Source organism: Pagrus pagrus (assembly GCF_965226575.1).
Source record: "Pagrus pagrus genome assembly, chromosome: 13".
NCBI classification, from domain to species: domain Eukaryota; kingdom Metazoa; phylum Chordata; class Actinopteri; order Spariformes; family Sparidae; genus Pagrus; species Pagrus pagrus.
The window spans coordinates 29,848,099-29,861,190 of record NC_140197.1 but is presented as its reverse complement, the minus strand read 5'-3'; the positions used below and the strand labels follow the sequence as shown (position 1 = coordinate 29,861,190).

Genomic DNA, 13,092 nt, shown 5'->3' with positions numbered 1-13,092 from the left:
CTCATTGCATTTGAATTGGTGATTGCTGTCGGGATGTTAAGAGATTTTCTAGAAATATAACAAAAGATTGTGTTGATTAAGATTAAATTAGCACAAACCAGTTCATTCTCAGTGAGACTCAAGCTTTTTGGTTTGGTCTGGTTGCTGTCCCAGTCTTTCAGTATATGTTAGTACAGTGATGCAGTCTTAGTTTGACATTATCTTCATATACATTCCACCACAACAGGCATTGCCAGCAGAGGTTTTTTATTGGGCTAAGATAAGTAACAAGTTATGACACTGAAATCAGTGCACTGAACTGCATTTTGCTCAACAAATCATCATGTATATCATGCAAATGTTGTGTGGCTGCAGTGACTTCCATTGGCTTCAGAGTTATATATTGACTTATTTGACATTACGCAATTAACTACATTATTTTAGCATGTCATTGTGAGAATTACAGCTACAGCTCAGTATTAAGAACCTCCACCTCCCCGTTAGTTCTAAGCTCTATGGTGTCCCAGTCGAAAATGTTTCCTCTTGGTACTCTCTTCCCGGAGACCATGTCTTTAATCGTGCTGTCAGAGAGGACAGAGTCCCACATATTAACCTCAGAGATCTCCCCAACAAAACTCTGCTTGGCATCAAAATCACCCAAGAAACTGTCCGGATCTTGACCGAGGATGACCTTTCCTCCGGGAGGGATGGTGTGACCCTTCTTGTAAAATTTGGTCAGGCTTTTCCTCCCGTCCATGTAGAGGGCAGCTGCACCTGAACGGGAATCCCAGGTGACACACAGGTGGGTCTGCAGGGCGCCGAGGTCAGGGACACTGAACATAACACTGCCTCCACTCAGGGCGAAGGAATATCTAAACACACATATAAAATTTTATTACATTGTATTTTATTCATATAGATGTATTTGTAGGAGAAGTATTGTGGTAGTATTGGTAGTATTAATAGTAATAGTAGAAGTCACTGTGTTCGTAGTAGTAGCAGTCTTAATACATTTAGTATTATTTTGAGGATTTGTCCAAAAAATGGTGAAATATGTAAGAATTTCAGCTGAAAACATTACAAAAAACTAAAATTATCAAAAGCATTTGAAGGAAAAACTGTTTTGACATTATGTTGTCCATGTGTTTTATTAGTATACTACTGAAATTAGCATGCTAAACAGCTATCAACGGCCCGTACAGGTCAAAGCTGCTGTGCTAACAGTGTAAGCCAATACTCCCCTGGTCCCCAAGCTCCCAGCCTGTAACATTAGCTGCACGGCTAACTGAGCTAACTAGCTAACGGCTGCTACAGTTAGCAGCAGTAAGCAGTTACTCTGGTGATATGCTGCTCCCTTTCTGTTATAAGTTTGAATTCGTCAGGTGGCCAATTCTTACATATTGCAGCTTTAATGTAATGTGGTCACAAAATAGCGTCTATCTTAAATCACACTGTCTTTGCTCCAGTACAGAAGTGTGCCTACCTGCCGTCCAGCTCACGCCACACGTTCAGCTCATCAAAGTATTGAGTCCGGTATGCAAACAGGATGACCTCGCGCTCTCCCTTGAGCTCTGTGGCCACTCGCATGCAGAGAGTGAAAGCCTTCATGTTGAGGGGTTTCAGAGGGACCATCTCCACATAGCTGGTACTGGTCTCAGAGGGGAACACCAGGGTCTGGATGGGAACACTCCCTGAGAGACAACAAACAGACGTCTTGTCAAAGAAATGTCGGTTCGAGGGTTATCAAGAGCAGCAACAACAACATCTGCAGGGTTTTCTAGGTCCTAAATATTATAAAATAATGACAAATATTTATTAAAAAGTTAAAAATAGTGTAAGGGGAGACACTGCAGGTGAATGCAGTAACAATTTAAGCTAATAAATAACTCATAGTCATATAAGAAGCTGGGATTTTTAAACTAGTTTTGCCAAAAAGATGAAAGCACCAAAATAAATAAACAAAACATTAAATTTATACCTTAATATATAGACAGGAAATGAAAGGGTTTATAATTACCGGCCAACACCGTGGAGATGGCAATGAGAAAAATGACGGCAGGGAGTCTCATTTTGTCTCAGCAAACCTGCAGAACATTTATTTATTAGTTTATATGCACAGGATTGGTTATATAAAGATATATAAGTGCAATTAAGGTTGTTTACAAACCGTGCAGCTGCAGAGGTCCTCCTGCAGACAGTCTGAACTGGAGGTTTTTATGTTGTGATTCCCAAAACTCCTCCTGATATGCAAATAACAGCATCTTTAAACCTTTGCTCATCCTTATGTAACATCTAGACACATAGAATCTGACTGTTTGGAAAAGTTTGTACATCCACTGGGTTGACAAACTCAACTGTGAGGCCAACATAAATAAATGCAAAGTTCAGATTTTGAGGTATTTTGAGGTATTTTGAGGACAAACCTCTGAGGCCCCAAAAAGGGGACACTGGTTAATAAGCAGACTTTTTTTAAACGTCTGGGCCATTGCTGGGCCTTGCCCCAAGGTCTTCTGGATTTTTCTGGGCCCAACAGCTGCTGAAAGCTGCCAGCTGCATTTCCAGCAGGCCCAAAGAACTTCTCCCCACAGCACCGAGTTGCTATCCCTGCATAGGAAAGGAGCGACCAGTTTCCTCCATTGACCTTCTTTCATTGGACTCACAGCAAGAACAGCACTGTTCAACACCTTCTCCTGCGTGTTCAATCTATGTGTTTGTTCCCTGTTTGGGTATTGATTTGACATTAGTTGGACACACACACACACACACACACACACACACACACACACACACACACACACACACACACACCTGTGTATAGTACAGTATGTTAGTTAGATTGTGTGTCTTCATCTTTGTGTTAAATAAAAGACTTTTGAGCCTCCATGCTGTCTATTTAATATTGTACAAGAGTGAATGTTGCCAAAATTGTATATTAATATTAATCGTAATTGATAATTATCCCTGATAATCATTCATTATTATTGATAGCCAAAATGAACCCAAATATCCTATTAACAGAAAAACATGCACATTACATTTTTCCTAACCTCATGGTGATGTCTTAAAACTCCCAAACCCAAAGATCCTCACTTCACAATGACCAAGAAAAAACAGAATACAGTCACATATTGTTTTTATTATTGTTATTTATTATTTTTGTGTGTAAAACAACTTTAACAATTCATTTTTCCTGTTTCTTCAGGGATGTACTGCTTGTACTCCCCTTTCACCTCATGCCTAGTTTGCTTGATTGTTTTCTAATTTTAAATTGTTTGTTTACTTATTGCACGTCTGTATTGTATTTTTATGTTCGGGACTCCAGGAAGATTAGAGGCACTTCCATGTGCTTCTAATCGGGGATTAGATGTAAACATAAACACAGGCCAATAAAAATCATTGCTGATTAATTTTCTGTTTATCAACTCATCGATTAATTAAGCAGTTATTTTAGCTTTAGTAAATTAACACCTTTAAATTAGCAGACAAATGCCCTGAAACTAAAAACAAAACAGCAAAAGTATACTTTCATGCATAAAGACAAAGAGGAAAGATAAATAATTATAGATGAGAACAAATTATAATAGAAAAAGGACAACTTAAAGCCTCATTTTTATTTTATTAAAATGTATTTATTAACTCATTTTACACATTTTAATTCCCGATGCAGTTATTTTTTAACAGACTAAAATAAAACTTTAGAATGTTGTGTCACTGAACAATGTTAAAACCATGGTGAAAGTTGGATAAACCAATAAAACTTCCTTTACTCCCAAAACAAAACATTGCCAGTGACTATGACCCGTGGAGCAATTATTTTCTTCTTAAAGGTATTTCATAAAACAAGTCAGTTGCATTTAAGTAGAGATCAGTTTTGTAAAAAGTACCCAAAAGAAAGGCTATATTGCAGATAAATTAAATCTCCCTGAAGCACCATGCATCTGCAAAATTACTTATAACTAATTAACTAACCCTAACCCTAACCCTATTGCCTCCGTAACAAAGTGGAGTGAAAGTATAAAGTAGCAGAAGATGGTAGTGTTTAAGTACAGTAAATGTTGTTACTGTATATTCCATCACAGACACATGTTTGGGAAATCACAAGCATTTATGCCAAAATGTTTACTTCATTAAATTTTCTTTTTTAATTCCAAACAATAAGATAAAACAAGGCAATCCTTCTTCAATCCCGCAACTGGAAAATTTGCAATATTATAGCAACAAAGGGGATAGCAAAAATAGAGAGCATCACTTCAAAACAATAGTAATAAATAAGTTAAATAAAAGAAAAAGAAAATATAAGTTACATTTACATTTACATTACATTTACACTACAAAAAGAAAAAGTCAGCAAAAAGATAGAGAGTTTTGGACATTTAAGTGAATGATTGTTGTGGTTATTAACATAATTTAATGGCTGAATTATGTTTATCCCATAAACAGCTGTTTCCACGTTAGCTCCCCCTGCTGGCCATGTTTGTAACTACTGTTAATAGCCAGTGAACCTGACGGGCTCTAGGACCAGAAGGAGATTGTACAGTGCAGCGCTGCCCGGTAAACATGGCGGACCATAACAAGACAGACACCGAGGGGAAGTTCTTCAGTGAAGTATTAAGGTCCGTAATCACCTTTATTGACACTTTAAACACATTTATCGACAGGGGAGCGATACGTTACACATTTTTCTCGCTCAGTGGCTGTTTGCCAGACATTTTGTGTCGTTGGAAACCACGTGTGCTTCTTTTCACATGGTGGGACGGTGCAGTTAACTGTCAGCTAGCTAGCAAAAGTTGTCAGGTTGTGGTGCCAGCATGTAACTTTATTTACTGGGAAACATCAGTTGGTATTTAGAAAAACACGACAGCTCTCTATACAGTAGTTAATAGATCATTATTCTACACTGTGCTCTCTCTGCCACACTCATTTTGTGGAAATTAGTTGTGGAACAAGATGGAAACACTTTAAAAATAAAGAATTAATAGCAGTAAAAGCTGTTTTTGAGGGTTAGACGTGTACGTTAGCCAATAGTTTTAAATATGGTGTTCACAAAGGGACGTTTCACAGGGTGTATTGTTGGCAAAGCATCATGCAGTTAACTTGTTTAAAAAAAAATAAAAAAATAGATAAATCAGGGTGAGGTCCCATGGCAGTGAGTCATGACTTTATGACTCACTGTGGAAATAAACAGTGCTGAGAGCCATTCATGCAGCTGGTTTTCATTTGGTTATATAACACAGAAATGCTCAGGCAGAAGAGCAAGTTAGTAACTGTGTGAATGCTGTTTCCTGTCTTTATAATCCAAGCATACTGTAAAACACATTCAGATGAAAAGGATGGTCTGTTCTTGTGGCTATTCAGGAGATTTAGGGATGCACGATGTTGATTTCTTTGAGCCGATACAGTAATGACTTGATTGACTTGATTTTACATAAGACTTTTTTCCCCATGTTGTTTGCTTCTTGTAGAAAAACATCCACACCAGTGATTTTTCAGTATATAGTAATATGTCTTGCCTTTATTTCTTTAAATTCCAGCCCGTCTGAACTGTTTGCAGCCCGGTCCAGGAGTCACAAGATCCCAGTCCGAGGTCAGAAGGATTTCTTCCCAAATGACTCAGACGAGCAAAGACAGCGTCTCCAGCAGAGTCTGAACGAACACTGGAGCCTCATATCAGAGGAGAGAGTGGAGAGACTGTGAGTAAGGGTAGTGTAATTATCACCAGAGGAGTTAAAAGTTCATAGCTCTTTGAAAGGGTGCACTTGCATTATAATGCTGTTATATTATCATCATAAGAGTGGCACAAAGTGGTTTTAAAATGACAATAATATGGCTTATTGCACTTATTTCTGGGACAGTATATCGTCTGACAAAACTAGTTTGTGTCACTCTGCAGCACCAACATGAGATAAATACTGTCTGTTTTATTTTCCTGCAGAGGAAACCTGGTGAAGGCCACATGGCTTCCAAGTGAGCAGATAGTGGAGCTTCAATCTCCTGCTGTGAGTGAAGCAAACTATCAATACACACACACACCCTGTAATCAGCTTTTCTTGTTATTAAATGTCTGTCGAATTATTAAACTGTGTCTCACAATATTTGTTTTTTAGGGGAAGTTTTGGCAGACGATGGGCTTTTCTGCCAACGGCAAGCAGCATCTCCTCCCTGAAGAGGCTCTCTACCTGATGGAGTGTGTGAGTGGCAGATTAAACCTGTTCTTCAGGGTGTGGTTCGCCCTCTTACAACAATAATATTCAAAAGTATTTATAAAACACACATGCTGCAACACATGTGATCTGTGACATACTGATTGATGACATGTGGGTGTCCTGTGTGAGCAGGGCAACCTGCAGGTGTTCTACCAGAACCTGCCGCTGTCCATCCAGGACGGCTACGAGAAGTTTCTGTCCTCGAGCACAGTGACCCTCCAGCAGTATCAGGTACAAATAAACACTCAGAGATCCTGAAGGATGACTGCACTGCTGAACTGGTCTAACGATTCTTTATCATCACAAAGGTGTTTGGACATTTGAAGAGGCTCGGCTACGTGGTGCACAGATTCGATCCCAGGTATCAAAATCTTCATTCAGACGGAGTTAGAAGCATTTAAAGCCCCTTACAGACATACACATCATTACATATGTTGAAGAAGCAAATCCAGCCCAAAAGGATCTTCAGTGACTCATATTTTGAATGTCGTTGCTGTGGAAGTCAGAATAATGTGTGTCATGTTTCTCTTCTTCCAGTTTGGAGCCGTCGTCCTACACGAGGCAGCTGAACCTGCCGCAGTCACGTGACCGAGCGGGGAAACCGCTGAAGAGGAAGCGCAGCGCCAGCCCCACCGCAACATCCAGGTAGACCGAGGCCCTGTGCACAACTAGATTTTATTGTTCAGCTGCTGCTCAATGAAAGAACAGGAAGAAATAAAAAGTAGGACTATTATTTGTCTTTATAGAACAAGCTATTGATTTTAAAGTAATTCCAGGGGAACTCCAGTGATTATTAAATAAATCTGACCGACCTAAAATTGGATGTAGAGGCCTTGCCAGGGTGCAGACCATCATGACACGAAACAGCAGTTTTTCCTGTGGCAGCTGGTCAATGGATGATCAATAGAGGGCGCAAAACATCAAGACGGAGGACGACTCGTTTTTTTTTTAAGGAGTTAAACAAGAAGTTTCTGCAAGCATGCAGTGATGCTTTATTTCTCTTTCCCTGCCTCCTTTTTCAAACTTTCAGATCATAGCCAGCGTACGTTCAGATAGGTATGATTGATTTAAAGCATTTTTCAGAAACGTTTGACACCAGGAGGCTGTTTTCAATCCTGGTTACACTTGAACTTAAAGCGCCACCTCCCAAGAAAAATTTCACCAGCTGCCACTGGGTCACCTTTAAAAGCAGACGAGCAAATGAAATCAATCAGAGTGAAGGCAAAGTCAGACTGAGGACAGAAACGGAGTGTAACGAGATATTCTGACTGTTTGTCTCTAACGGGTCTTTCATCCTCAGAGTCAATCTTCAGAGTCCTACAACTCTGATAATACACACACATTCTGAACAACATTCCCAAAATATTTAATTTTCAATGATAAAAGATATTTATTGGTTCTCACAACTTTTTGTTTACTTTTCTGTTGATCAAAAGAAAGTGACTGACCTTAAAAAATATCCAAACCAATTAAAATCCAAACTACCCACCAACGTACCCGGAAGTTTTTGAGTTTTATTGCAGCTTCATTTCTGATTAACTGTAAAATGTTGCTCAGATGAAGACTGACTTGAGACTTTTGGAAATCAGAAGCTTATACAATGTTTTCTCTTGCTGTAGTCATACTGAAGTACAGGAGATACCCACAGCTGACAGAATGGAGGAAGATGAATGTGGCCATGAACGTGAAGAGGATAAAAAACCTCCTGAATCACCCCTGACGGCGTCTGCAGGGACTGCTGCTGCAGCTTCCGCGGATGAAGGCAGGGGCAGGACCTGGTGGATGACGGATGATCTCGGGGAGCGATCAGATCACCAGCCTGCCTCTGGTTACTCACGCTGGCACTTCAGCTCCATCCCCTTCCCTGACCTGGGCTCCAGGGGGAGCTCCTCCAGCTGCCTGTACCCTCCAGACCCTTCTCTGCTCCCTGGGTCTGTGGCCGTGGGAGTCTGTGACATCGCCCCCTGGAGGCGGAGGATAAACCTGCGGGAGGTGAAGATGTCCTCAAAGGACCAGAAGAGGGAGGAGGACAAGCGAAGGCGCCGCTGGGACATCAACAGAGACAGAGAGGTTCGTAATATATGTAGTGTAACATCAATACACATATGAGGACGGTCGGCTCATCTCTGAAACACAGTGGTACAGAAAAGAGATTCTTTGATTCTGCACGTTTCTACAAGCTGGAGATGTATTATTTAAACAAAAATAAAAGTGACCTTTGTACACAAGGAGCACATTATGGGGTCTCACGTTCTGCGTTCCTGTTGAAGGTTCGGCGCTGCAAAAACTGGGCAGAGTATCAGGAGCTCCTGGCGAGGCGGGAGGGGAGGCGTAAAGGCCGACCAGCTCACCTGTGGAAAAGAGAAGTCACTCCTCTGCATGACCCCAGGCAACCAATCCCCACTGGTAAGTTCACACGGACCCAGTTTCTAGAGTTTACTATGGTCTCTGGATCATTCAGTTGTATCTGATTCAATCAGTGATGTTTGTTTTTTATTCCAGAGAAGCTGCTGGATAAACTGAGTGTGGTTAAATCCACACATCTGCTGGAGGGAGCGTCCAGGTATCACTTGTTTCTGCTTCTGTTATCACGCTGACAATTGAAAATGATTTTCCTTATCTGATGACCGTTCAGTCAGGCGGGACTGAAAACAGTCACCAGACATTCACTGCCTCGTATGACATGCCTTTAAACTGATATCATTCAGTCTGACTGGGTTTTATTAGCCCCATCCGACTCTGTGCGACATGTGATGAACCGGGGAGATTGTTGTAAGCGTGCAGTCTATAGGCGTCTTTATCCGAGATCAAACCCAAATCAACAGGGTATCTGCAGGTCTTAAAGTCCTGAAAAGCATTGAATTCAGCCTGCTGTTGGCAAAAACACTGATAAACTACATGTGACGCTGACGTGACAGGGCAGTGTCCATGCAGGAGGCTGTGTAATCCTTTATGTGGCCTGTCACAATAATATATTGTCTCAGAAGTTTATTCTATTATCGTCATATTAAGACCCTTTCAAAAAGCAAATAATAATAATAACTGTATTTTCTATAGCACCTGTCATGCAAAGGTGCAGCCCAAAGTGCTGAACAAAGACAGGATAAAAGAATACACGATAAAAACAATAAAAGTGGATGTAAAATGTGGAAATAACAGATTAAAACAAGCAGCAATTGCAATAAATTAGAGAAAAGCAAGCAGACAAATTAATAAAGATGAACCAAAATACAATAATAAGAATAGTAATGATAATATAACTTTCCTGACACATTAAAAGAATAAAACTGATGCGGCTACTCCATAAAAAGCCAAATTAAAATGAGTTAAAAATTATTATTTTATTAATCCATCAATTTATTTCCACTTATCTGAGTAAGTATTATGTGGAGCTGGAAAATACAGACAAAGTCTTATAAATGTAAGTAAATTAAAGGAGCATTATGTAGTTTTGGAGAATAAATTCAAACTCAGAATTTTAATATTTACAATATTAACGAGGTAATAATACATACTTTGTTTTATAAGTGAATAAACAAGCTGTTCTCAGAGGAAAATAAGGTGCCAGAACATTGTATGAAGCTAGAAAGGTGGCAGGGTCCGCCACGTATAAACAAAGTAAAACAGTATGCATTGTGTTGTCCTTTAAAATCAGTTTGTTTATTCAGTCATGACAACAAAGAGAGTTTGAATATTTAGTTTGTTCAGGCAGAAGAAGATCAGCCGATGAGGATCTGAAGATGTCCTCCCCAAAACTACGGAGTGCTCCTTTAATGTATGAATAAGTATCTGTGAGCCTTATTGTCCCTGCTTGCTCTCCGTCATCCTCTGACTGCAATGACCGTGAAAACAAAGGTGTTAAATTTAAATCCTAATTTGTATGAAAGACTTGAAATGTAATTGGGTGAACACCACATCAACCATGATGGAGTAAGCTGCTGTATCACAGTCAGGTCTGAGTCACCGCTCAAAGAGAATAAATCAGATTGGACTTTATATGAACCCGGCTCGTCTCACTGCCATCACAGTTTATGATCTTTAATTTACAAACCCATAAAGACGCAGAGACAAAGGCGTGAGGTGCTGTTTGTCACGGCCTCGTGGCGCTCGCGTACGACAAGGTTGATGTATTGTGCCGTGATGGAGAGTCCATCATTCAGGCGAAGGCGTTGTGCTTTGTCTCCTCAGTATAAAAGGTTCAGATGAGTGGAGGATTTGTTTCAATGTTTACCAGCCGGATACGGTGGCCGACTTCAAGAAGAGCAACCCGGGGAAACCTTACTCCCGCATGTGTGTGTGCAGGTAAGTGATCAAACAAACTGTGTGTATTCAGGATTATCTTCCAGAAACAATGACATCTGACGCACACTGATTAAATATGATAGTGGTTAAAGATGAATGACCGTTTTGTCCCATGTAGAGCTGCAATCAGCTAATTGATCTGTTGATTATTTAAAAATTATTGTTTGGTCAGTAAAATGTCAGAGATTACTGATATACTCACCACAACTGCCCACAATCCAATGTTACGTCTTCAAATGACTTCTTTTGTCTTTTATTATGTCTGATGAACGCTTCAAAACACAAAAATGTACAATCATGTAAAACTGAGAAATGCTGCAAATACTCCCATTTTAGAAGCTGCATCCTGGAAACACCTACAAGAAAGTTTGTGCCGTTCATTTACCTGTTGATAGAGTGAACCTGTGTGTCCACTGAAGTGCTTTCGGTACCTTTGAACCCTGCGTAACCCGCGGTAACTGCACTCAAACGCCAGATCTGCTTTGTGTTCCCACTGTGGACAGTTTCCTTAAATGTAGGCGGGGTCGTTACCAGCCGGTTTCAGGGTAACAACAGACGAGACTGTGAGGACGCGACCTGTCCTCTACAAACTGATGAGCGTTTATTCCTCTGCTCCGCTCGCTTTTATCATCAGCCACTCACTCAGAGTGGACCGCACGATCTCTACACAAAGCACACACGAGTAGTTGTTTGTTACAACAAGCGTTAGTAAAGTAAAGGTTGATGGCAGTGAGACAGAAGACTGCTGAAAAAGCAGGAAGTGAAATCCTACCTCAGAGCGCGGAGGATGAGAAATACTCTCGCTGTTCCAGCTGACCAATCAGTGAGGTGCAGTGTTTTAACTCCACCCGGAGCAGGAGGAGGAGGAGGAGGAGGAGGAGAGGAAGGAGAAGAAGAAGAAGGTTGAGGAGGAGGGAGAGGAGGAGAAGAAGAAGGTAGAAGAAGAAGGTGGAATAGGATGAGGAAGAGAAGGAGGAGGAGGAGGAGAAGAAGGAGAAGGAGAAGAAGTAAAAAGAAGGTTGTGTTTGACAACTCTTTAACCTATAAAGAAGATTTCCCAAATTGTTTCTTTTGTCCAACAGCAGTCTAAAACCCAGAGACTCTTTAATTACTTTCAGAAATGATGAAAAAAGCGGAAAGGAAATCAATCAATTATCAAAATAGTTGGTGTAATATTTTTGTCTCTCTTGAATCTGACAACATGAATTGATTTCCTCCCTGTTGTCTCTCAGTTTCGACGGCCCCGTCCCCGACCTGCGAGCCATCAAGCTCCTGGCCTTCCAGGGTGGAGACGCCCCGGTGGTGTTCGCTGTGGTCGACCACGGAGACATCTCCTTCTACACCTTTAAGGACTTCCACCTGCCCACGGACGTGTTCCCCTGAGACCTCACTGCTCTTTAACAACACCACAGGACTTTTATATCAGTCTGCATCTGTCGGGTCGGCTGGAGAAGAAATGAAAACATGTCACCAGTCATTGTTTTAAAGATGTAAAGGAGATCCTAAGAAGTGCTTGTTTGTCTTTTCGTGCCAAAGTTTGAATGCTCAGGTCGAGTCTGTGGGATCCTGTGGGATCCTCAGAGCTGTGCCAAATCTGGTAGTTTTCAAATTCATTTTATCAGTTTTCAGGATTTGTTTAAACTTTTGAGAGTGTTTTGAGACAGAAAAGGTAATTTTCCATCTTGATTTTTGGGGCCAACAGACCATCATATATGAACATGAGTATATGAACTATTGAGTATTTTATTCCTAGTAGGAAATGAATTGTTGCTACGACATCTGTGTAACAAAAACACAAGAAAAGACACGTCACAATATCGTGAGCTTCTACAACAGGCTGTAAGATATTTAGTGTCCCGAAAAAGAAAATGAGGAAGTCATTTAGTGCAAAAATGATACTGTACGCTCCACCACAGCAGCTCCAGCTCCTGTCGACTCACTCATCGGTTGAGTGCAGTGAGGAGGAAAATATTCAAATAAAAATGTAATCCTTAAATTAAACAAGAAACGGTGTAGGTACCCTGTTCTTGAGTTCAAAACGGCACATTTTTACAAAAACAACTTGTCTTCCTGCTTTTTAGAGGTTAAAACGTGGTGTCAGGATGAACTGAGTCTCTATCTGAGAGGCTGTAGTCACATGAATGCTTCACTTTGCTCGTTAGTTATGCTATTTCAGAAATGTTAATGGTTCGTCATTCATATCATGAATATAACTCTTAAGGAACAGTTCACCTTAAAAACTAAGATCCAGTCATCATCTCCTCCCTCCATGCTGATGGAAAGTCAGGTGCAGTCTCAATATTTCTGGAGCTTCACAGCAAAACAGCATAAAAAGCATAGAAGTATAACATGGCTGTTTGGGATCTCGGGGCTTCTGGAGACAGAGATGGAGTTAATCAGTGGATCGTGAGTTGAGATACATGTTTGAAACCAACTATTCAGAAGATTAAGAGTGTAAATAGGACATTTACAGGGAGGCTGAAGGTGTCTGAGATGTTGCTGTTCACTTCTTTTAATGTGCAGCTTCTTTTTCTACATTTTCTAATAAAAAAAACCTTGAATCATTTCTAGTCATGTGCCTTTTTCCTCTCGACCACAGGTGAACAGT

The 13,092-nt window shown here is 40.5% G+C and overlaps 2 protein-coding genes across 2 annotated transcripts; one reads left to right on the top strand and one right to left on the bottom strand.

Moving 5' to 3' along the window:
- Positions 1–263: 263 nt before the first annotated feature.
- On the bottom strand, positions 264–2,180 carry LOC311268366 (C-reactive protein-like). The gene is made up of 4 exons (XM_084371982.1): positions 2,147–2,180; positions 1,997–2,063; positions 1,463–1,670; positions 264–851 (listed from the first exon to the last, which is right to left on the bottom strand). The coding sequence occupies exons 2-4, from the start codon at positions 2,046–2,048 to the stop codon at positions 446–448; spliced, it is 666 nt and encodes a 221-aa protein (XP_084228108.1). The 5' UTR covers positions 2,049–2,063; positions 2,147–2,180; the 3' UTR covers positions 264–445.
- A 2,333-nt stretch (positions 2,181–4,513) lies between these two features.
- Positions 4,514–13,048, top strand: tsen54 (TSEN54 tRNA splicing endonuclease subunit). The gene is made up of 12 exons (XM_084371961.1): positions 4,514–4,592; positions 5,511–5,669; positions 5,912–5,975; positions 6,084–6,167; positions 6,315–6,413; positions 6,491–6,543; positions 6,720–6,827; positions 7,802–8,252; positions 8,453–8,588; positions 8,685–8,745; positions 10,371–10,484; positions 11,717–13,048. Exons 1-12 carry the CDS (start codon positions 4,537–4,539, stop codon positions 11,865–11,867), a joined length of 1,536 nt encoding a protein of 511 aa, XP_084228087.1. The 5' UTR covers positions 4,514–4,536; the 3' UTR covers positions 11,868–13,048.
- The last annotated feature ends 44 nt before the right edge of the window (positions 13,049–13,092 follow it).